Source organism: Thermobia domestica, chromosome 16 (assembly GCF_964235325.1).
Source record: "Thermobia domestica chromosome 16, izTheDome1.hap1.1, whole genome shotgun sequence".
In the NCBI taxonomy this organism is placed as follows: Eukaryota; Metazoa; Arthropoda; class Insecta; order Zygentoma; family Lepismatidae; genus Thermobia; species Thermobia domestica.
Window position 1 is genome coordinate 53,711,676 of NC_137469.1, and position 24,254 is coordinate 53,735,929.

General features: G+C 36.4%; 1 protein-coding gene across 1 annotated transcript in view; it reads left to right on the forward strand.

Moving 5' to 3' along the window:
- Mtap (Methylthioadenosine phosphorylase) overlaps positions 1–24,254 on the forward strand; it is a 42,011-nt gene that overhangs the window by 7,498 nt on the left and 10,259 nt on the right. Inside the window, exons 2-5 of the mRNA XM_081742399.1 lie at positions 1,242–1,387; positions 10,421–10,588; positions 14,119–14,374; positions 17,129–17,338. Of these exons, the coding sequence (XP_081598525.1) occupies positions 1,242–1,387; positions 10,421–10,588; positions 14,119–14,374; positions 17,129–17,338 (780 nt within the window). The remainder of the gene's footprint in view (positions 1–1,241; positions 1,388–10,420; positions 10,589–14,118; positions 14,375–17,128; positions 17,339–24,254) is intronic.

The following is a 24,254-nucleotide window of genomic DNA, read 5'->3' on the forward strand; positions in this document are numbered from 1 at the left end:
AAATCGAAGAGGGGATAAGACCCCTCTAAATACGCCCTATTATCTGGGAACAAACAAGCAGACGCGCACGCGAAAGAATTTTCGTCTTAAATGTCGGTGGTGATTTCCCCGTTGGAACAGTTAAAGATTTTAAAACCCAAACCCATTGTTACGAAGAGAAGAAAGCAGTATTGCTCCGTTACCCGTTCAAAACGGAATTTTCCCTAATCATCCTGTGCATGACACTTGTTTTCATACTATGCTGTATATACTGTACATTTGAGTCTCATTGTATTATGATTATTAACTTCCGTAACCGAAATAACAGAACAGAAACGGGATTTTACTTATTTTCACTTTAAATTATTTTATTTCGGAATTTGATTAAAATCAACGATTTTTATTTAAAAAAAATCAAGTGATTTAAATCAATCCACCCTGGTTTGATGTAACTATCGTGTACCAATCCCCGTTTACTAACCTCACAAACCATCGTGCAGATATTCCTTAATAGCAGTAACGTGAACTTCGTTTACATCGCTGAGTTTGGGCGTCTCACTATAGGGCTATCTTCGGAATATCTATTAGCTTTAAATCGATAAACCATACTGTAGATTATGTAATCTTGCCCAACACTTCTTGTTATTGTTGAACAATTTCAGATGTTTTACACTGTTTTCCACAATAATTGAATCACGGCTTTGTAAGAATTACAGTTCCATCCGTATATTAGAAACTTATCACTTAATAGAAGGTACATCTAAATGCACAGAAAGACTTAATTGTGCTGGCTTCCGTTGGCTAATATCGTTATACGACTTATTTGTACGGAAATATTAGTAATAAACTATTATTTTCCGATACAGTAATTCCCGGAATTTCGAAAATATTTCTTTTATTTATTTATTTTTTTACTTTGATTCATTATCAGTCGCATTATCAATAAGTTTTGCATGAGTTTCTCACTGTTAATTTATTCTGATTTAGCAAGTAATAGGGAAAAGATCCAGAGGAAGACACTGTTGTGGTTCAGAAACGTAACAAATAGTGTATTTTAAAATTTTGCTTATATCTTTGACTCAAAGCCGTGTACAGGAAATCAAGACAAGAAGAATCAATAAACATTTAATTTTCTATTAAAAACTCTAGTTGCTGGTAAAGTAAGTAATATAAAGATTAGTTTTAAATTTTACTACGAGTGAAAATTGAGCTTATTTTATGTTGGCAGGTTTTTATTTCGTGAAGTATTTTTTTCCTTTCAGATTGGTATTATTGGTGGCTCAGGATTGGACGATCCAAATCTTTTAGAAAATAGACAGGAAAAATTTGTTGACACACCGTTTGGGAAACCATCAGATGCATTAATTGAAGGCCAAATTAAGGGGGTTGATTGCGTACTATTAGCAAGGTAAGTTACGTAAGAAATGTATTGGATTAGTGGTATCAACCGGCTCGGTTTGGCTCAGCTCAAGTAAGCCATTGGCTCGAGTCGGCTTGGTTGCGATGAGCCACTGGCTCGGCTCAGATGAGCCATTAGCTCGAGCCGCACAGTGTGGTGAGCTGTTGATTCTGTTCACTTCTCAGTTCGGCTTGGTGGTTACTGAACCGTGAATCGAGTCGTTTCTTATCTGTATATATATATATAATGTATGCATGTGTGTGTGTTTTACCAACATGATGATGGGGGTGCAGTGACTCAGTGGTAGAGCGTTCACCTCTGGTGTTAGGAGTCCCGGGTTCGATCCCAGCCCCCGCCAAGTGAACTTTGTGGTGGACAAACACCGTTTGCGTGGGTTTCCTCGGGGCTCTCCCGTTTCCTCCCACTTACTTAATTCCACCATTTCATTCATTAATCATCAACACTGTTTCCTTTAGCCTAATCGGCATAACCGTGGGACGTAAAACTCAAAGATTCATTTTTTTTCACCAACATGAGTCTGGAGCACTTGAAGCAATTTTAACCAAATGTCCTACACATATTACTTACAGTCTGGTAAAGAGTACTGTTGGGAAAAGTCCTCTTAGCTAGTGATGTCAAAGGGCTCGGCTCGAGCCCTGAGCCAGCGGTTTAGCTCGAGTTCCTGCTCGGCTCAGCTCGATTGGAATGAGCCATCGGTATTGTATATTTGGTATTGCTTAAAATATTGGCAAACCTACGAATGGCATACAAATGTAACCATGCGTTACAATAGAGCCCCTGACTGATGTAGCAAGTCCTTTATGTATGAACTACGTATGACAAAATTAGAAAAATACTCAAAGGTATTCAACCTTCATTTAGCAGTATGAATAGGAAGTCAGAGTTGTGTGTTCATCGCATATTCATTATATTCATGTAAATGATATCGAGAGAACCGTGACGAACGTGCATTAGGAACAGAACATATATGTGTTTTTACGGAATGAAATAATAGTTAAAGTGAATCGATATCTAATTGTTCTTTAGTCTTCCTGTTGTTTCTAATTACATAATAGAGAAAAATAGAAACTTAGATTTGTACTGATATGAATGACATAGGTTTTAAGCGGCCATCTTGGATTCAAAGTGGCCATCAGGGTTTGAAAAAACCCGTTTTTTTTTTTTGAAAAAGCCCAACCCACCTGGGCCCATGTGGGTTTTTTCGGGTTTAATTGGGTTTTTTCGAAATATTTCAATGTCCTTGGGGTAAAAGTGTTAAAATGTGATTTATATTTCAAGATTATCATTGTCACAATTTGCAACAATTTTCTATTCACTGCTGTTTTGAAAAAATGGCCGCCATTTTGAAATTTTACGTTAGATCGACGCCAAAATATATACAGCTAATTTAAAGTGTCTCGTGCTTATATTCTAAAAATTTCAACTTGTAAGACCGAAAATTGCACTTTGTAGCGTGGATACCCACTATATTTTTTTAAAGCCACCATTTTGAAATTGTACGTTGGTATGCCGCCAAAATCTGTACAGGAAATTTAGTGTGTCTCGTGCTTGTACCCTGAAAATTTAAACTTAAAACATCGAAGGTGGTACCTTGTAGTATGTGTGGTACAGGCAGACAATCGAATCATCCCAGAAGCCTCACTGACGTTTGCCAAAATATGAACACCAAATATATTAATTTAACAGCGTAAAATAAATGGTTTTATTTGAAGGTCACTTTCGATATTTTGTGCGTTCAATTAGGTGAAATTCCCGAGCATTTGTTGCAAGACGTTTCTTTCCAGAAAATTAATTTAAAACAATTAACAAAGATATAATTCATATTTTATCTTCCAGCGTAAAATGAAATAGTTTTATTGTTGAAGTATTCAGTTCCGATGATTTGTGCGTTCATTTGCGGGAATTTCCCGAACATTTCTTTCGCGACTTTTTTTTTTTCCCCTCGAAAATGCAGCTTTCTTTACTGTATATCGAAACTTCCACTAGTACGGAAGTTTGAATTCAGCACTTGAAGTAGTAAGTGTTACGTATCTTTCGGAACTCTGAGCATTAAGGTTCTTAAATTTGACAAGAATTTTTACGCTATTGTTGGTGTTGATTCTAAAGAACGCTTATTTGAAGGGTACCAACAAATAACTGAACTAAACTGTTATTGTTGGAAAACTAAATTTTACTGAAGAATACTTGTGCTACCGTCAAAGAAATAATACTAATAGTTTTACTAATGCACTACATATTTACTGGTAATACCGGCACATAAGGCTTTAAACTCGTCAAACGTAGGGGAGACCGGGGCACATTGTCACAAGGGGCATGTTGTCACAGTAGCAATTCTGAAAAAAGCGAAAACATTAGCGCGCCGGTGCTGCTTTCTTGTTTACTTACTAGATGCCACTACTAACTGTATTCGATTGGAGATACGCGGCAACAACTGTGCTGCGTCAGTTGAACTTTGTTTTCAGTGCCGGAATGTAAATTTTCCGAGTTCTGAAATTGCTGTTTTGTGTGTTCGTGAAAGCGGTAGAAACAAATATTTTTGTGTGTGTTATGTAGGTTACAAATAGAGCTTCATAATGTGCTACCTTGAATGCATCTAATCTTGTCGTTTGGTATAGATATTTTGTAAAAATAGTAATGGCGACGCGTGGGGCATGTTGTCACAGTGGCAATGTGCCCCACTGTGTGTTCTGTATAATACAAACGATAGGATTATCTCGGTTTCGCAAACAGTGAGAATATACAAAAGAAAGACAGAGAGGAAAGCACCACCAATGGAAGATCTACTGGTTGCAGCAAGAGCTATGAAAAGAAACAACCTCATATCAATACGTAGGCCTAAAGCTGCTAAAGAATTTCATGTCCACTACAGAACATTGGCAAGATTTTGTGCACGTGTTACAGATGACGAACTACTGTTCAGTCAATGCTCATTTATATTAGGTTACTCTTCGTAATACTAGGAAGAATTACTAGTATCATACCAAAACAAGCTTCGCACATATAATTTGGACTCGCTACAAAAGAGGTTCGCGATTTGGCTTACAACTATGCAAAAGCGCTAGGATTGAAATGCCCAGAGTCGTGGAATGAAAAGGCCATTGCTGGCCCAGACTGGTATCCGGTATTTCTGAAAAGACATGGTGATCTTGCTATAAGAATTCCCCAAGCAAATAGTTTTGCACCTACAAACAATGTCAACGAAGGTCCAAAGAAGATTACGATTCTTCTTCAGAGGACGACGATATGTTTGTTTAGTTTATGGCGATCCATACAGTGTGAGTGCATGTAGCAAGAAGTGGGTTCAGTGCACTCGATGTACGGAATCGGCCTACGAAAACTGAGGGAAGCAGAACTTGTTTTACGTGTGTATTAACTGTGACTCTGACGATGATCTCCAGGTATGGTACTTTGTAGAAGCAAAAGGATAAACATTTTCAAACTAGTTTGCGGTGCGTACTAATAAAACGCAACTAAACTCGTAATAATATTTACTCCTCTCCTAGCTATACAGTAGTCCTATCAGAGGAATTCTTTGCAGTTCATAAACTACCATCAGAAACAACTTAAATGCAATTGGCTAATTTTGCACTGGCCTATTGGAGATGTAGGCTATGATTTGATAATTTCGTCATTTTGTTATGACCTTTTAGTTTGTAGTTTTGATTCCTTAGCTATGAGTTAGTTCTGTTTTTATGGCAGTTTTGGTTTTCCTACAAAGCTTGATGTAACAATAAATCTTTTAGGTTGAGAAAATATAAGCTACAGGTCCCCCTACTTTCTTTCATATTTAACTAATATAGTTTCTCCTTTCATATAATTATGTTTTGATTCTCTTTCAGACGCTAAATATTTAATGCTGGTAACATTTACAGTCTTCTTGCATTAGTAATAGTTGCATTAATAATATCTACCAATTTCTGGAAAGTGACACAAGAATAACATGTGACAATTTGCCCCATATATTGTGACAACTTACCCCGCATATGGGATACATTGTCACAACTGTATTGATCATAAAGCATAGTACATAAGTCCAGTTCAGAGCGAGTTACATTGGACAGAGAAATATATGCTATGCACAAGATAACAAAGTATGTGTATACTAAAAATTATAATTTTCGGCCTTACACGAGCATCACAACAAAATAAAACGTGAAAATTGTGACAATGTTCCCCGGTCTCCCCTATGAGGGATAACGTCCCTCGGCATAGCCGAGTCGGTGAGCAAACTATTTACGGAAAGTATTTTCTAAAATATAAAATTGCATTGTTTTCAAATGGGCTATAATCATAATCAATACATTAATTTGTTATGTAATTATCTCAAGCTAAGCAAAGTTTTTTTCATTTATTCAGTGCATTCAGAACTTTATAAAGGTCTTATGTAGAATGTTGTTGTATATCTTAACGTGAAAGCATTTAATTCGCCCGAGGAAAGTCCAAAATTTGATAAAAATCACTTTCAATGTGATCAACTTAGTTGTAGCAATAATATATTAACAAAAAGCTCAAAAACCCAGGTGGGTTTTTTCAGGTGGGTCCAATCCGAAAAAACCCACCGGGTTTTTTCGGGCTGGGCCCACTTGGGCAAACCCTGGTGGCCATAGATTTTCAATTAAGCTTTTGTTTACATTTTAACCCGCTACCATTTTGTACAGGATTGTCGTAGAAAGTCGAGACTTGCTCCGTCTTTTTTTCATTTAACAACAGTTCAAACGATGTGCTACTTAACCCCTCGTGCCATTTCAAACTTTTTAGTTGGACCCCACCTGGGACCCTGTGGGAGCCCTGGGACAAGATGTTTTAACTTAAAGCGTTGTACTTTGAGAATAATGCCACACATCCTTTCCTGTTTTCACATTTGTCTCACCGTTTCCGATTTATAGGGGTGACTATGGGCTTTTCAATTTAGTTTTTGTTTACATTTTGACCCGCCGTCAGTTTGCACAGGGTTATCGTAAAATGTCGAGACTTGCTCCATTTTCTTTCATTTTACAATTTTCAAACGATGTGCTACCTAACCCCACTTGCCATTTAAAAATTTTGAGTTGGACCCCGTCGGGGACTCTGTGGCAAACCTTTTTTTTCTTTCTTTTTTTTATCCCAAAAGTGTGTCATTGAAAATGATGGGATACGTGTTCGCCGAGCTTTCCATTTACCCAACCGTTTCCGAACAAATGACCCGGTTCAAAGTATTCTGCCAGCTTTGTAGCTTTTACGTTACAAAATATGTTGTAATTCACGACATTCCGTACGGTGGCACGTATAACTTCGGGATTTGTCTAGTTATAATATATCAAATGCAAACACAATTGTCTTGTTCGGATTTCAGCGGAGCCACTTCGTGACCCTCCCTTGTAACTAAAAATCTACATATTTGCAAGGTCCCCTTCCTGTTTGTCAGCAAAGATGAAGGGGAAGATTTGATGTTTAAGCTTACAATTGAAACTCGGAGCACCGGACATAAATATATCAATAATGCGTTTCTTCTTCCGCCGACAAGAAAAGAAACAATTGAGGTATTAGCAAAAGCGCAAGTGGACCAGAATTTTTCCACTTTCCCCGTGCATCACATTACACAAGGAAGAAATGTTTATTGCTCTTGCGGTCAACATATGTTTGAAATTTTGGATCCTACAGCCTCCCCAACCAAAAGCAAGAATGAATACAAGTCTGTGTTGTCATCTACAGTAGTCTTTTTTTTTTTTTTCTTTCTTTCTTCCAAATAGCTAATAAAGGAATAGAACTGGAAAATTTGATCTCAGGAGAACACTGGAACCCTACACTATCACTAGAGTAGAAAGGTTGTTGAGAAGGAATAAAGGCAATTTAGGAAATTCAAGTTACTCTGTATGTACTCTCACAACTTTGAAGCCCCATTGCCCCTAATTTATATGCAAATGCACTGCACATTGTGATCCACCTATCTCCCACTGGTAAATTAACAAATCGAACACAGGTATGTTGATAAGAAAAAGAAATTGTGTCTATCTTGGTCAGGGTTTGCCCAAGTGGACCCAGCCCGAAAAAACTCGGTGTTTTTTTTCGGGTTAAACCCACCTGCAAAAACCCACTTTAAAACCCATCTGGGTTTTTGACCTATTTGTTAGTATATTATTGATACAACTAAGGTGATCACATTGTAAGTGATTTTTATCAGATTTGAGACTTTCCTTGGGCGAATTAGAGGCATTCACGTTAAGGTATACAACAACATTCAACATAAAGTTCTGAATGCACTAAATGAATTTAAAAAAAAAAAAAAAAAAAAAAAAAAAAAAAAAAAAAAAAACTTAGCTTGAGATAGTTATAGAACAAATTAATGTATGGATTATGCTTATAGCCTGTTTGAAGTAAAATAAGCAATTTTGTACTTTAAAAAATATTTTCCGTGAATAGTATGCTCGTCGACTTGGCGACACCGAGGGACATTATCACTCATACGCTTGACGAGTTTAAGGTCATAGGTGCCGGTACTAATAGTACATTAGTAAAACTATTAGTATAATTTCTTACCTTTGATGTAAAATACAAGGTTCTTCAACTAAAATTTGATTTTCCAACAACAGTAGTTTAGTTTAGTCATCAGTTACTACTCTTCAAATAAGCACTCTGTAGAATCAACACCAGCAATAGCGTAAAAATTCTTGTCAAATTTAAGAAACTTAATGCTCGCTGTTCCGAAGACTATGTAACGCTTACTTTTTCAAGTGCTGAGTTCAAATTTCCGTACTAGTGGAAGTTTTGATGTACACGTCGTAAAAGAAGTGCTCGGGAAATTCCCGAATTAAACGCAGAAGGATCGGAAATTAATACTTCAACAATAAAACTATTTATTTTACGCTTAAGCCTGCCATACGTCCCGTAAAAAAAGGGAATGTGCCCGCGTCCCCGTAAATTTAGTCGGGACAGTGAAATGTCCCGTATTTTAACTCCGTTCCATTTCTGCTATCAATATCAGGTTGTTCGAAAAGTGAAAAACAAAAAAATCTGACATTGGCTGGGAATCCTGTAATTAGTGAATGAACAGTACGCTGTTGCATGTAACAGTTTCGAGGAAGTTATTACACCACCCTGTTCGACTTGATAGCGAGCGAAATTTGCAATGCTACTTTTTCCATTGCACTTGATGGAAACTCGGATACTCTTCGGAACATAAAAAAGATGGCTTTGAGTGTTTCTATATTTACAAACACAGGAAAGATGACTAACCTTTTCTTCAGCAACACATTAGATAAGTTAACAAGAATTATAATCTTTTTCAGAGGCTAGGGGCACAGAATTGTGTTTTGGTCCACGTCTTAGAAAAATGTAAATCTGGTCCTGACAATTACACACGACACAAGGAGAAAAATAAGTTTTTCAACAGATTAAACTGTCGAACGTAATTTTGGCAGATACAGCCATGTAAATAAATATTTCTCAACGCGTGAAAAATATTGAAAGTAGATTGTACCACTGATTTAAATAATCTGCATATTGTTTTCCTGTAAAGCATTTTATAGCACATCGTAAGTTTTTAGGCATCTTCAGTCTATACAATTAATTGCAGGGTACGAACAGAGAAAAGCAGCTGCTGCTTAGTGAATTTTCGCCTATTATATTATTGAAAAAAAAAAAATGAAATGAAATCTTTTAGTTTTAGTCTCACGGTTATGCCTACTATGCTCAAGGTGACGGTGATGATGAGAAATGAATGAAATGACGGAATGAAGAAAGTGGAAGGAAGCGAGAATCCCGAGAAAACCCACGAACAAGGTGTTTGTCCACCACAAAGCTCACTTGGCGCGAGCTGGGATCGAACTAGAAACCCCATGCACCAGAGGTGAACGCTCTACCACTGAGCCACCGCGGCCTATTATACTTTTGTTCATAACCAGACTACAGTTCATTGCATTGTGTTGGAAACTTGAGGAAGGGGGGATCTGAGGTGTCCCGTATTCTCATGGAGAAAATATGGCAGGTTTATTTACGCTGGAATGTTAATTTCATATAAGACATTTTAAAACAATTATTTATTTCATACAACATGAATTGTATCTTTGTTTTAAATTAATAGACCCCTTTTGGTATTCATATTTGGCGAACGTCAGTCAAGCTTCTGTATGACTTGATCTACATTTGTTCGTTTGTCTGCCGAGCTCCTTCATGGCTATGCGGTTAGTGTACGCGTCTTCGGCGTGGGACCCGGGTTTGCTTCCGGAGGGAGCTCATGTGGTTCGGATTCCACGTTAATCAGTAGGTCCCGTCTCATATAGCCTCGCTGCTGAAAGGAACGTTAAACACAAAATCAACTCAACTCGTTTGTCTGCCTCTACCACACATACTACAAGGTACAACTTTCGGCCTTTTAAGTTAAAATTTTCAGAATACAAGCACGAGACACACTAAATCTCCTGTATAGCCTTTGGCGGCATACCAACTTAAAATTTCAAAATGGTGGCCATTTTTTCAAAACAAAAGTAAGTAGAAAATTGTTGCAATTTGTGACAATGACAATCTTGAAATATAAATCACATTTTAACACTTTTACCCCAAAGACATTGAAATATTTCGAAAAAACCCGATTAAACCCGAAAAAAAAACAATTAAACCCGAAAATACCCGAAAAAAAACAATTAAACCCGAAAAAACTCATATGGGCCCGGGTGGGTTGGGCTTTTTCAAAAAAGCCCGGGTTTTTTCAAACCCTGATCTTGGTTAATTGTAATAGTTGAAAAAGATCGCGCCTTCGACATTGTGAACAAGTTTGAAGTAGACTATAAGTTTAAATTCGGACCACTGCCAAGAAAAGTTCAAGGTGCAAGATTGCACGCACAAGTCAAATTAATATACTTCGTTATGTACATATAGAACTTACGTAACCTAAAAGAAAAATGAGGAAGTGATAATACAGTTTTATTTTCCCTTACACATTAATATTCCTCGAGTCTGGTTTTTAGTAAACATGTTTGTTGGACAATATTTTCCCAATAAAACCAGTAACATTTATTTTAATTTTATATTGTTTTTCTTGTCTAGACATGGAAGAAAACATTCTCTTATGCCTAGTAACGTAAACTATAGAGCAAACATATATGCATTGAAAGAAGCTGGATGCACCCATTTAATAGTATCGACTGCAACAGGGTCGTTAAGAGAAGAGATTCACCCAGGAGACCTAGTTGTGTTGGATTCATTCATAGATAGGTAAGTTTCAGAGTACGATAATTTTTTTGTATTTTTATCAAATAACACATTATTTTGTTTATTATTATATTAGCATAAGTTCTTCGCTCGGAAAGAATAAGGGTTAATGAATATAAAATCGATGACTTGGATATAATAGAAAATGCATTACTTTTCCCTTTATCAAAGGTAATTTCGAAAAACAGGTGTTCAGATGTTCACACATTTTTAAAGAAAGTTTAAGTCACACTTCCAACTAAGCGAATTCTGAGTACTCCGAAATTTTAATATTATAGAATGCTCCTCCCTTCCCGTTTCCTCCTTTAGGAGAGAAAATTTTTGAAAACACTGGAACACAAATTCACTTTTAATTAGAACTTTATACATCTGTTAGAAACTAATCCTCAGATTGTGCATTTTCTGAATAAAGAATTGGAAATAAGTACAAGGAGTCCGTGACTGGATCGGGACCCGAACCCGGATCTTCGTCTTACCGTGCCGATGTGTTAACCACTACGCTACTTATTCCGCTTCCCAGAACATCCAAACACTTTCTCACTCTTCGGTGTGGCTTGTTCCACAACCTAGCTGTTGTGCTTGGACAATCCAGTGCCCATGTTCAGAACAGTGCTGATGGTCGTGTTGTCATTGAACTAATAAAAGGAGGAAACAACCGATTAAAATCTATTTTTACCCTCCAAATCCGCAAATTCAGTAATACACAGAGAGTGAAAATGTGTCTTTATTATTTTGACTGACCAACTCCAAGCAGCAAGGGCGCCGATTTCTCTGTAACTTTGGGGGGGGGGGGGGGAACGATGTCATAAAAAAAAAACATATAACAATATATATAACAATTAAAAGTACCATACAAAATATATATGCAGATGCAGATTTTACGTATGCAGATTGGGATTTTACTTGAAATGCATGAGCTACAAGCTCTTCAATTTTATTAAGCAGAATGTCAATAAAATCTGAAATTATAAAAGTTTGGGTTCCTAAAACAGTTCTATCAGTTGATACCCACTGTTTAAATTCAGCTATGTCTTAAGGATCATATTCTTCAAATTTACTAAGTAGAAACTGTTTCAGCACCGTGAAACTAGGACATTTCTCACAATCTTAACATACACATTCTGTTATTCATGTTGCAAACAATCATTTCAATTCGGTGTGTGTAGTTCTCGTCTAGCTGTATGATGGACAACAAAAGCTGAACATTTTGGTGTATTGTACATACATATACTGAATGCTCTCTGGTAATCCTGCTAGCACACATTGTTTTGGTCTTAAGGTGTAGAATGTTAAAGAAAACAAATTTTATAGATGGATACCTTGATTTATGAGAAGAGTAAAAATTCTCGCAGATAGCAAAGTATTAATAGTTTTTGTTCGCACTTGTTTGTAGAAATACTAATTTTGGCCTTGGTACTTGGCAATATTCTAACAAACTGTTGGGGGGCGCGGTGGCTCAGTGGTAGAGCGTTCACCTCCGGTGCTTGGGGTCGCTGGTACGATCCTAGCTTGCGCCGTGTGGACTTTGTGGCGGACAAACACCGTGCTCGTGGGGTTTCTCGGGGTTCTCCCGTTTCCTCCCACTTTCTTCATTCCATCATTTCATTCATTTCTCATCATCACCGTCTCCTTTAGCCTAACCGGCATAATCGTGGGACGTAAAACTTAAAGATTTCATTTCATTTTTCCAACAAACTGATAATCATTATAAAACTCAGTAACCGTATTTACAATTTCATCTGATAGTGTCTTTCTTTTTTCTTTTACATTTGGAAGAGAAAGTATTCCTTTTTTCTATGTAAGTTTTCTTTTCTTGAGTGTCTGTCAGTATAGTCTGACACCTGGAATATCTTCCGTACGTTTGGTTTGGATCATCTTAAAGGAACGAGGTTAATGGTTAAACTTTTTCCCTTCTTGGTTCAGTTTAAATCTTTTGTTTTATCAGCTTCATAAGTCGTCAAAATCTCGAGCCTTCTGCATCAAATCAACTTCGAGTGTTTCATCTTCTGATTGTGAGGTAGAAGGAAAACACTCCTCCACTTTATACACTTTAGCTATTTTTTCCTTTAGATACGTTAATCTTTTGGCCAGAGATGCTGTACTGTGTTGTGAATACCATGAAGCTTAAAATTGGCCAGATAACGCAACCCAAATACAATTTTATCAATCGTCTCCTTGGTAATTTCTATGTTAGTTTGAGGGGGGGGGGGGAAGGAAGGTTAAATTTATCCTTTCATTCTTGGCAATTTTAACCCAAGTTGTGGGGACGATAAAATACCCTAAATAACTGTTTCGTCATAATTGAATGATTTTTACATGATTTGTGTTGAGAAATTATCTTGCATGGATAAGTTGAAACTTACAACATGGAGTACCTTTTACCCCCCTTATTTTAGATGGATTGCAATCACAAACATGTTTTATATCACCAAGTTAAAGAAAGAAATAACAAATATCATTAAAATTTTTTTGAGTTATCGTCGAACAAACTTACGTGCACATGGTCAGACTCTCAAATGCCGATCAATTGAAATTGTGGAACCTTTGCTACGCTCTCTTCAATAATACATGTTTAATTTGAAATTTCATAACAAATAGGCTATATATTGAAAAGTACTGACAAATCTGTTAATCGATAAATTATTTCAAAATATATATATTATCCATAGTTGTAAATAGGAATGCAGAAATTAAAATATTGTATGTGAGCGAGTGATTGTAATCAAAATATCAATTTAACTTCATCTTTGAAAAGTAACTGGTTTAAACACACATACAGAAAAACTTTTTTTTTTTTTTTTTTTTAAATCTTGATAATCCAAAATGTTGAAACACGTGTTCATTTACTGTTAATGTAGAGTTCCTGCCAAGTTTCATTTCCATTTCCTAACTCGACGGATTCGTGAGATAATCTACTTTTGATAAAAAATAAAATAAAAATTAAAAAAAGAAGTGAACCTGCCTTTCTATCCACTTTAGGATACGTATTCAAAAATTTCCTTCTTATCTCTTGTTGTTGTGATGAAAAGGACTTTTCTGCTTAAATTTCACGCTGTAGCGGTATGGGCAGGGCGTTGATTTATGACACACTTTTATATAATAGCATAGATTATTTTCCTTCAGTAAAATCCCATAGTGAAAATCTCGTAATATCTAAGAAAAATCCTCCGTTTTTATATTATTATTATTAATATTATTATTATTAATAATTGAGTTTAGTTAAAATATATATATATACACTTTGCAACTCACAAAAAAGTGATTCAATTTAGAACTGATAATGTTCTACCCTAATTGCTCAGGTTTTATTCAATTTGACTGTACAGTCACTAGCAAAAGAACGTGTTTATCAGATCAGACATGTTTGAGCACGGTTATCTTTTATTAGTCTTGAGAAAACGCAATTCTTCGTACAGTACTGAAAGTTATATGCAAATCGATCCTTTCGACAACACGTATTAAGTGGAGAGTGTATAAGGATATAATTACTGCTTGACAGATGGATGTATTATCATCAATTTTTTTTCTTGCAGAACGACAAAGAGGTTGCAGACTTTTTATGATGGGAGTAATTCTAATTACCAAGGTGTATGCCATCTTCCAATGGAACCAGCGTTTTGTGAAGCTACTCGACAGGTTCTCATTGATGGCCTGAAAGACTTAGGTTTTAAATATCATCCTAGAGGAACTTGTGTTACAATTGAGGGACCACGCTTTTCGTCGAAAGCTGAAAGCAAGATGTTCCGTTTATGGGGCGCTGATGTAATCAATATGACTACCTGTCCTGAGGTAATAAAATAATTCTTAACCAGTATGAGCGTACTTAAGTTGTGTTCTCTTTTAGATACGAGAATTAAGGAATAGATGGACTTCAGAAAGGAAGAAACTGAAAGAATATCTAGTCTGTAGAAGTGAGTGAAAACTTTATTGCCAAACTCAGCACAAACAGAGGAGATAAGTAGAATAAAATCACGTAAGAACTAATAATATTTTGAAGATATAATTTTGTTTCAGTTCGATCTGAACAAACAACCAAATTAACTTCGGTAACAGTTTATTTTTTAATTTTTTTCTTGTAGAGTCTAAAATCCCAGGTTTTGTTCCAAGGCTAAGGGAGACGTAATTATGATAATGATCGCAATTGTGGAATTAAGGAAGTAGGAGTAAACGGGAGAACCTCGTGGAAACTCACACTGTTTGTGTTCACTACAAGGCCCACTTGGCATGAGCTGGGATTGAACCATGAACCTCACACACCAGAGGTGAGCATCAACACTGAGTCACCGCAGCAGTTCTGACTGATTTGAATTTGTCTGCTTCTGTCTTCTAATGGGAAGGAATGTTCAGCTTTGCAGAAACTACATAGCTCATTAAATTTTTCCCCTTTCGTTTTATCCAGATCTTTTGATTCAATCGTTTCGCCACATGGAGACTGTTGAAGGTACAAAGTTAACTAAGTTTATTTTATTTCATTCTGAGTTTATTAACGTGTTTTAGTTAGCTTATATTAGCAAGAATTCTTCAGTAGATACTCTGTTATTCAGGAACTTGAAACGTAAAACATTTGTACAAGATGAGTCATTAGTATTGTAGTGTTGGTATATGTACATTTGCGGTATGTTCAGACTTGACTAATACACCTCAAGCCGTCGAAGATGCTCGCTATTTTGCCCTGAAAGGTTGTGCAGTGTTACATTTCGGGTATGATTTTGTCATCCACAAAAATAAAGGTGCAATAAAGTGTATTCGAGAACTTTTGTTTTACGAATTCGAACTGGGCCATATCGAATCTCGGAAGCAAACGTTTGTGCGAAAGGTAAAGGAGCAGCTGATCATAGCGCAGCAGTCAGATGATTCACCAAATTTTGCATGGGTTACGAAAACAATGATTCCGAGATCGTCCGCCAGTTCATATAAGCAAATCCGACGTCACAGGCTGTGAGGCAAGTTCGGTATCTCAGTCTAATGGCTTGTCATATGCACGACTTGACAAAAGAATCCGGAACTGCTGAATTGAAGCCGGCTCAAGCACAGAACTGAGTGAATGTGTGCAAGGAACTCCCGAAAAACCTACGCATTCTTTCATTGCTAGAGAGACTAATAATGTGCGACGAAATGTTGATATTCCCCCTTTCTCAAGAAAAATAATAATGTGTCACGAAATGTTGATGATTTCTGAAATCCATATTCCACGTGATCTATATACGGTCTCACTGTGCATTGGTTTAAAGTACTGTAGTTCTTGTACATGAAGAGTGATTATATATATATATACAGGGTGGTAGATAACTCCACCGATAAACTTTTGGAGGCGATTCCTTATACGAAATGAAAGAAAAAAGTTCTAATAAACATGGGCCAAAAAATGCCTCCTTTCAGAGTTATGATCCATTGAAAATTCGAAAAATCATTTTTCAAAACTTCCTAACTTACAAACTATAGGACCTATCCCAAGCGGTTTAAGGAATTACACAGGAACTGGTATACGTTCTATCTAAATATCGATGTTTCAGAATTCACCAGTACCAGCGAAACAAACGCACCACTAGTACTTAAAGGAGTATTCCTATACTTCAACTTCCTTCTTACAGTTCCTTCCACCGATAACAGAGGATGGTAAAACATGGATATTTAGATAGAGAATGTACTAGTTCCTGTGTAATTCCTGAAAAATGATTACACTGTTAGTAAGTTTTGAAAAATGATTTTTCGAATTTTCAGTGGATCATAACTCTGAAAGAAGACATTTTTCGGTCCATGTTTATTGGAACTTTCTTCTTTCATTTCGTATAAGGAATCGCCTCCCAAAGTTTGTCGGTGAAGTTACCTACCACCCTGTATATATACGAGGCGAGTCCAGAAAATTAGGTTTCAAAGAAAGGTCGTATTCATTCAAAAAATGTATATTTAACAAAATATTCTCTACAACGTATTTAGTAATACATGGGTTATTTTTTGATGTAATTGCCACTATTGTCCAAGCACCTGTTAAGTCGGAGTACTAGCTTCCATATCCCGCAGTTAAACTTCTAGTACCTGCTGTTGGAATCACATTTAAACTTCTTTTTTGATCTCTTCAGCTTCATGGGAATGTCCAACAAGATATTTCTTCAGGTGAACAAAGACAAGTACTGTATGGTTATTCGGTGGGCTCTTACCTTGTGCTTGGAGAAAACGTATGACTGACTGCATTTCACATTTGGCGGGATTCTGAATCTGCGCAGCTATTGAAAACACTTATTACTCGCACGAGACTTCACGTAGCAACGATGAACAGCCGCAAGAGGGAAAGCGGAAGACTGACAGTGAAAGCCAGTAATAGCCAACTTACGCACAAGAATATTACTTGTCTGCCTATAGGAGTTGTAACCTTATTTTATAAAAATGCTTCGTGTATATTTTTGTCACAAATCTTGACAGTTTAAAGTAGTCGTACTTTTAATTCATGAACTTAGCGAGCAGGAATGAATCAGCTTGCATGGCTATATTGTTTTGTGTTTATGTATGATTAAAGTTTAATATGAGAATACTTTTATTTTATAGGTGGTTCTCGCTAAAGAAGCTGGCCTTTGTTACGCTGCTATCGCTATGGCTACTGACTATGATTGTTGGCGGGAGGGTGGTGTCCATGTGAATGTTCAAGATGTTCTGAAGACTTTTAAAGAAAATGCAGAGAAAGTAACCATGTTATTTCAACATGTTGTTCCTAAGATAGCGGAAAAAAGTTGGCAGAAGGAGATAACGTCTTTGAAGGTAAGCGATATAATGAAATGCGAAATGAGTGAAAATATGTAGCTGAGCCGGAGATGGAAACTCCGGTTTTCAGTTTTTAGTTTTACCCTGCCGCTGATTAACCACTATGCTTCCCAGTCCTCACAGATTATTAATGCTGAGGTCAATTGAACTACATGGATTGTTGAGTGTAACATCCCTTTCAGCAGCGAGCCTATATAAGATGGGATCTACTGATTAACGTGGATTCCGAACCACATGAGCTCCGCCGGGAATCGAACCTGGGTCTCCCACGAAAAGGCGCGTACGCTAACCGCTTAGCAACGGAGGAGCTCCACATGGATTGTACTACATCTTACATGTTATACTTGGACAACATAGTGTCTGTATATTGAATGGAAATATTTGACGGTTGAATTACATATGCCAGACCCAGGTTTCCTTGTTTATCATGCCCATGAGCTAACCACAAGTTTGATATTTGAACATTTATTATCATAATTACAAGTTCCTGATTCCAGCATTCTGTTGGATTATGGTGTGCGAAGCCTAGAGATAACTTTCACTAGTCTTAATTTTGGACCTTTTCCCATCTTATTTCCGAAGCTCCGCTTGGTCTAGTGGCTAGCACGCTTAACTTCGGTTCGCGAGTCCCGAGTTGAATGACCAAAGTGGTTCGGATTCCGCTATAATCAGTAAGTGCACGTCTCCTTTAGCCTAGCAGACAGAATCGTGGGACGTTAAACTAAATCAAACCAAAAAATCCCCTTTTCCGTTCTTTATTTATTGCATCTATACTTTGTTATTCCTTACAACAATTTTTCTGTCATTTTCTTTTCGTCTAGAAACTTTTCCTTTATTTTGTTTGTGAATACACGAGTAACAACGGAGAACATAGCCTAAAGTTTTTTACTCTTTCTCGGATATTGTTGGTTAATCATATTCTGAGAAATTATTCAATCTTTTCTTCTTCTTTTCCCGAGCATGTTCCTTAATGTAATCTTAGTATGTTGCATTTTTTTTATTCTTATTTCGGCACTTTCCATGTTTTCTGGTCTAAGTTACTCTAAATATTGATGTACATGTTGTATAGCAGCAGTTTAAACTTTCGTATGAGATCGTATTCCAATCCGTTATCAGATTTTTTACGATATGTTTCTAGTAATTTCTTCCTTTCTGAATCCAGGTACTTTTAAAGTTTTTACTATATTTCTTTCGAAATTTATTTTGTCCTTGTATATTTTTCCCTTTTTTCTTTCTTGAGGGAGGGCACCGGTGGCTCAAATGGTAAAGCGCTTACCTGTGGTGCGTGGTGTCTCTGATTCGATTCCTTACCCAAGTAAGTTTGTGGTGGACAATATCGTGTCCGTCGGGATACTCCCATATTCTCATTCCACTAATTCCATTATTCACTTGCTTTCCCTCCCTTAGCCTAAAGGACATAATCGTGGGACGATAAACTGAAAGGTTTCCATTTCATTAGAGATTTTATTTGTAATTATTTGCAGTTATCTTTGTAATAGTTGTCACAGATGTCTTTATACTGTTCACTGGATTCTTTCCAGATAATTACGTCTGTGAATAATAATAATAATAAGAATCCTTATAAAGGGGGAACGTCTGTCTGTGTGTAACGCTATGTTCTACCGTAATAGTTAACGTTCGCTCTAATGTGTCACTACCTGCGCTGCCGCCACGACGCCAATAAATATCTCTAGCGTGCAGGCAGTTTGCAGATTTAAAACTAGTATGACGATTTGATTACATCTTAACTACATTATTTCAAAATAAGTCAAGAGCTTTAACTATATCTAGATTTGAGCAGTAATATTGGTTGAACCGCAAGTTAATTGGTGGGCACACTAAAAGGGAGTTATATGTAAACAATTTGAACTTTCAATTAAGCACTATTTTAACTTATAATGTACAGGGAGCCGAAGGCTTGGGAGGAACAACTAGTAATAGTAATAAAGTATTTGTTCTACTTCTGAAACTAGGTCTCCCATAATTACAAAAGATACCGCACCTTACTTTATATGATGCAAAATTGCATCTTGCCATGTTTCAGACTACAACTCTGCACGAACTATTAGTTTTTTCCATTGGTGGACTGGAAGTTTTTATAGAGTTGTTTGTTTTTTTTCTAATTCTGGTCTGCTGTAGTTCTTTTCGTATGTACTGGCTAAATATGTTGTTATATGTTTTTTCTGTAGATCTAGAAACTTTTACCGTAAACATATCTCTTGCTTTCCTAGTTTTATATTTGTAATCTGTTCGTGATCTTCTTTTCCTGAAATTTGTTCGCATATGTTACATTCGATTTTGTCCTGGATTCGCTGTTGTAACATTCTTAACAAAGGCTCGTTAACGCTGTTCCACTGTAATATTTCTTCTTTCCTTCCCTTTCTTGAAGATTTACATCTGTAATCTTCTGACATCTTTCTCACACTCAAGACACATTTCATCAACTTGTAAAGCTAGTGTAAACCTATTGAATCTATCCCTTATATAATTTGTGTCGCTATTTCATTTGCTCTGGAACTTCATTTCTCTACTGCCTCAGATTAGTGCATATATCTGTAGTTATAGAGGTTAATTACACTTTTTATTTATTTATTTATTTATTTATTTATTTATTTTTTATATCCTGTACGCAAGTCAAATTTATTGAATTTTCTGTAACTCTTATTCTACCCACTTTCTTCCGAGCCAATAACTAGGAATGGATTAGAATTTGCTGAGTTTCAGATTTGTTGTGATAGGGGAAAGCTATAAACTCATAAGACTAATACCTGTAATATATGTTGATTAAAGTTCTTGGCTTGTTTTCATTTTATTTATTCAAATACTTTTAATCGTAGAACTACTATCAAGTGTATTGATTGAGGATGTCCTATTTTATTTCACAAATACAATTTTTTTTTTTAACCATCTCAGTACTAGGACAGCTTTCTAGATGAATATAGGAGTATTATCTTAGGTGGTAATACTTAAAGTTAGATATACCTAAATCTGCCTTCAAGATCACACTAATTACGGAAATTACTATACAGGGTGAACCTGAAAGATGTGCACAAACTCCTGGAGGTGATTCGTGCCATCAAAATAGACAAAAGGTCCTCTTGCATGTTGTCGAATTCCTCGTCGTGTAAGAGTGACAGGAGTGTCAACTTGCAATCAAAAATCGAATCATGACAATTGCAACGGAACAGAAAGATGTGCACGTACTTCTCGAAGCCGATTCATAACATCAAAAGAAGACAAAAAGTCCGCTTGCATGTTGACGAATTCCGCGTCGTGTACGAGTGACATGAAAGTCGTGTACACATATTCCTATTCTGTTCCAATTGTCAGGACTCAAGTTTCGATTCAAAGTTGGCATCCCTGTCACTCGCACACGATGCGGAATTCGATAATATGCTAAAAGGACTTTTTTGTCTTCTTTTAATGTCACGAATTACTTTCCGGAGTTTGTGCATATTTTTCAGATTCACCCTGTATATCTGACTAGGGATGTAGTCGGTAAATACGAATTAGATCTAATACTACTTTCTACTCTTGAGTAAACTTAGTGTGATCTAGGTCAAGGTGATAGGAAGTAATATAACAAGCACTTTAGGAGGAATATTGAAATTCGTCTTCGTAAATTGTTGGATATGAGTTTGATGGAAACGTATCCTTCTTTTGACCTTCAGACCTTAAACTTAAAAACATATGAAGATTGTTTTGGCGTGATGATCTGTTCTCAACTTCTGACCCTGTCCTCTCTCTTTATTGCTTCTTAAACACCTTGATAATACGCTTTTAGTCTTCTGATGAGTGTAATGTAAAACATTCTGAATTACAAAGAGTGATGTCATTTGCCCAAACTGTTGTTCTGTGTACGAACCACTGCCATATTACAGTCGTATATGTCGCCTCGACTTTCAAAAATTCTGGTCGAAATTTTTACCCCAACAGTTTTCTCTCCAATTACATTTACTACATTAGTCTAATTCTTTCAGTTAAATCGGAAGTCAGGTGATTCGAAGTCCGTTTGTTTATTGTACTTAAATTGTTGGGTGTCGCTCAAGTTGATTCGGAAACCCTGAATAAATTGCTTCATGAAAATTAAGAAAATCAATATAAAAATAGTTTTTTTTTTTTTTTTTTTTTTTTTAAGGCTAGTCACATATTTCGAAATCCTTATTTTAAGAAATGTAACCAGTAATTATATTTAGGTAATTTACTGTCAACTTTAAAATGTTTTAGCTATGTGTCTGTGACGCAGCTAAGTGCTACAGCTAGATTTTTATATGAAGTAATTTATACAGTTTTAGACAACAGTACATTTTAAAAAAAATAATTCATGACCAGTTAACTTAAAAGCGTACGAGGTGACCAGGTAACTTAAAAACGTACGAGATATAAATTGAAATCTTTGTTTTACGTGCCACGGTTATATCGGCCAGGCTAAAGGAGACAGTGATGATGAGAATTGAATGAAAATGGTGCAATGAAAGAAGTGGTAGGAAACGGGAGAACCCCGAGGAAGCCGATGCGGTGTTTGTCCACCACAAAGCTCACTTGGCGCGAGTTGGGATCGAACCAAGAACCCCAAGCATCAGAAGTGAATGCTCTACCACTGAGTCACTGCGGCCCAACGTACGAAATAATTTGGTAGTATGCAAAAATAATGAAAATGTTTTTATCAAAAAAGAAAAAAAATATATCGCATTAGGACTCATAAATAAATAAATAAGGGGCACGGTGGCTTAATAATGGAGCACTTACTGCTGGTGCGAATGGTCCATGATTAGAAGCTACACGAGCTTTAGGGATGGCCAATTCCGGAATTTTTACTTTCCGGAACCCGGTAAGTAAAATCGTAAAATTTCCTAGTTTCGGAAAAAATCCGGAATTTAAAGAAATTCCGATTTTGGAAAAAAATTCTAATTCCGGAATTTCAAATTTCGGAAAATTTTGGACATCTTTAATAAGCTTGTGGTAGCTAACATCAATGTCTGTAGGTCTTCTCGAGGTTCTAGCGTTTCCTCGTACATTCTCATTTCGCGAATTATTCCTGAGCATTCACTTTCATTTAATCATCTGTCTCGATTAGCCTAAAAGACATAAACATGGGGAAGTCTTCAATTTTCAGTTAATTTCAAATAAATTTAGAATAACAAAAGTTTCATAGAAGAAGAAGAAATGGAAGGAAATTAAATTGCCATATTAAATTATTGTTAAAAAATCATAATTTTCCAGAAATGAAATAGAAACAAGATCTTTAGTCAACATATACTACTGATATTTACATACAGACAGAAATTTACGCATTTTTAATCAAATTATTTAAATGATGAGTGGAAACATTTATTCCACTCATTACGTGTGTTAAGATTTTATTGAACGGTTTGGCTTTGTTCGCTAGGTCTAATCACTCACATGAATATCAGATCGCTGTATAAAGTCATTTTGCGCTTGTAGTGCAAAGGTTTAAAGTTGGAAAGAGATCTCTTGTTAACTGGTTATTCGTATTTGAGTAAAACTATGAAATACAACTACGGTAACCCAGTAATATGCATATAATCTAAAAGTATAGAAAAATGCTAATGGCAACACAGCGAGGAAGACGTTGAGGCCAGTCATCAATAGCTGCATAAACCGTGTCCAATGAGATTTGACTGACAGGTAACATGATGACTTTCTTGTTGCGGTAACTTTTACGATATCCTATCGCCTCAAGCTTTTGCCACAGAGAACAGTTGAGCAGATTGAGATCTGGGCTTCCATTAGGTCAGTCATTAGCTGCGATGAACTGTGTGACATTGCGTGCCAACCACTCGGCGGCATATTTCCTTTAATTTATCCGGTAATGAATAATGTGTGTATTTTTATACATCTACTACTCTAATATATACTATATACTACACAGTAAATCAAAATATGTGTTATAGTCCGGGAAGCAATGTTTACTTCACGAAACAAAATTCTTCGCTTCTACAAAGGATTGCATTGAATTGTAGCACGAAAAGTATTCACAACTTGTGTTCTTCATGTACATCGTGGACGGCCCGATCTAATACGATCAACAGTTTTACAGTTTGGTTAGAACCTTGCTATTGATTCAAACAGAAAGTATTCATTAATACTAATAGGTTTCAATGTCGCAGCAATCTCTTTTGCTGGCTTTCCGCAGCGAAGTAATGCTAACATAACAAATCAGTTTTCATACACACTCGTAGTTTTGGTGTTTTTTTTTTTTTTTTTTTAAATCTAAGAATTGGTGAAAATTTAATTTTTTCTGGCGACGTGATTTTAGTAAGTGTTCTCGGGCTATCAGCCAGGTGAAGGTATTGACATCCAACGTTTCAAATGCAAACATCGCATTCATCTTCAGATATTATAATGAAGAGACCAGAGATGTGAACATGAATATACTGTATATGACGACTATGTAGGAGCAGAACTATGAATGAGGATTTGTGATTGGCTGAGGGAAATGCTGGCTTCTGATTGGCTGAGGGATGCTGACTTATGATTAGCTGTTATTGTGGCTGCGAGTAATGGCTTTGTAGAATATCTGTTTTTGTTCTGAAAAGAGCTGACCATATAGGACTAATTTGAAACCCATTATTTCTATTGAGACTGTTCCTTTCCCGTAAGATACTTATGACTTCCTTTATTATTGTCTCAAAAATTACTGCACTTTGCTACTATGGTGGTATTTGTAAAGTCAGTTCTGTGTCCAAGCTTTAGGCTATTCTGTGCTAGTCCTGACTTCTCGGGCTGCTGAAGTCTTATGTAGCTGTTGTGTTCTTTGCATCGTTGTTCTATGGATCTATTAATAGTCACCATATATGCAGGCTCACATCTCCGGTCCCTTCATTACAATCCCTGAAGATGAATGCGATGTCTGCATTCGAAACGTCGGATGTCAATACCTTCACCTGGC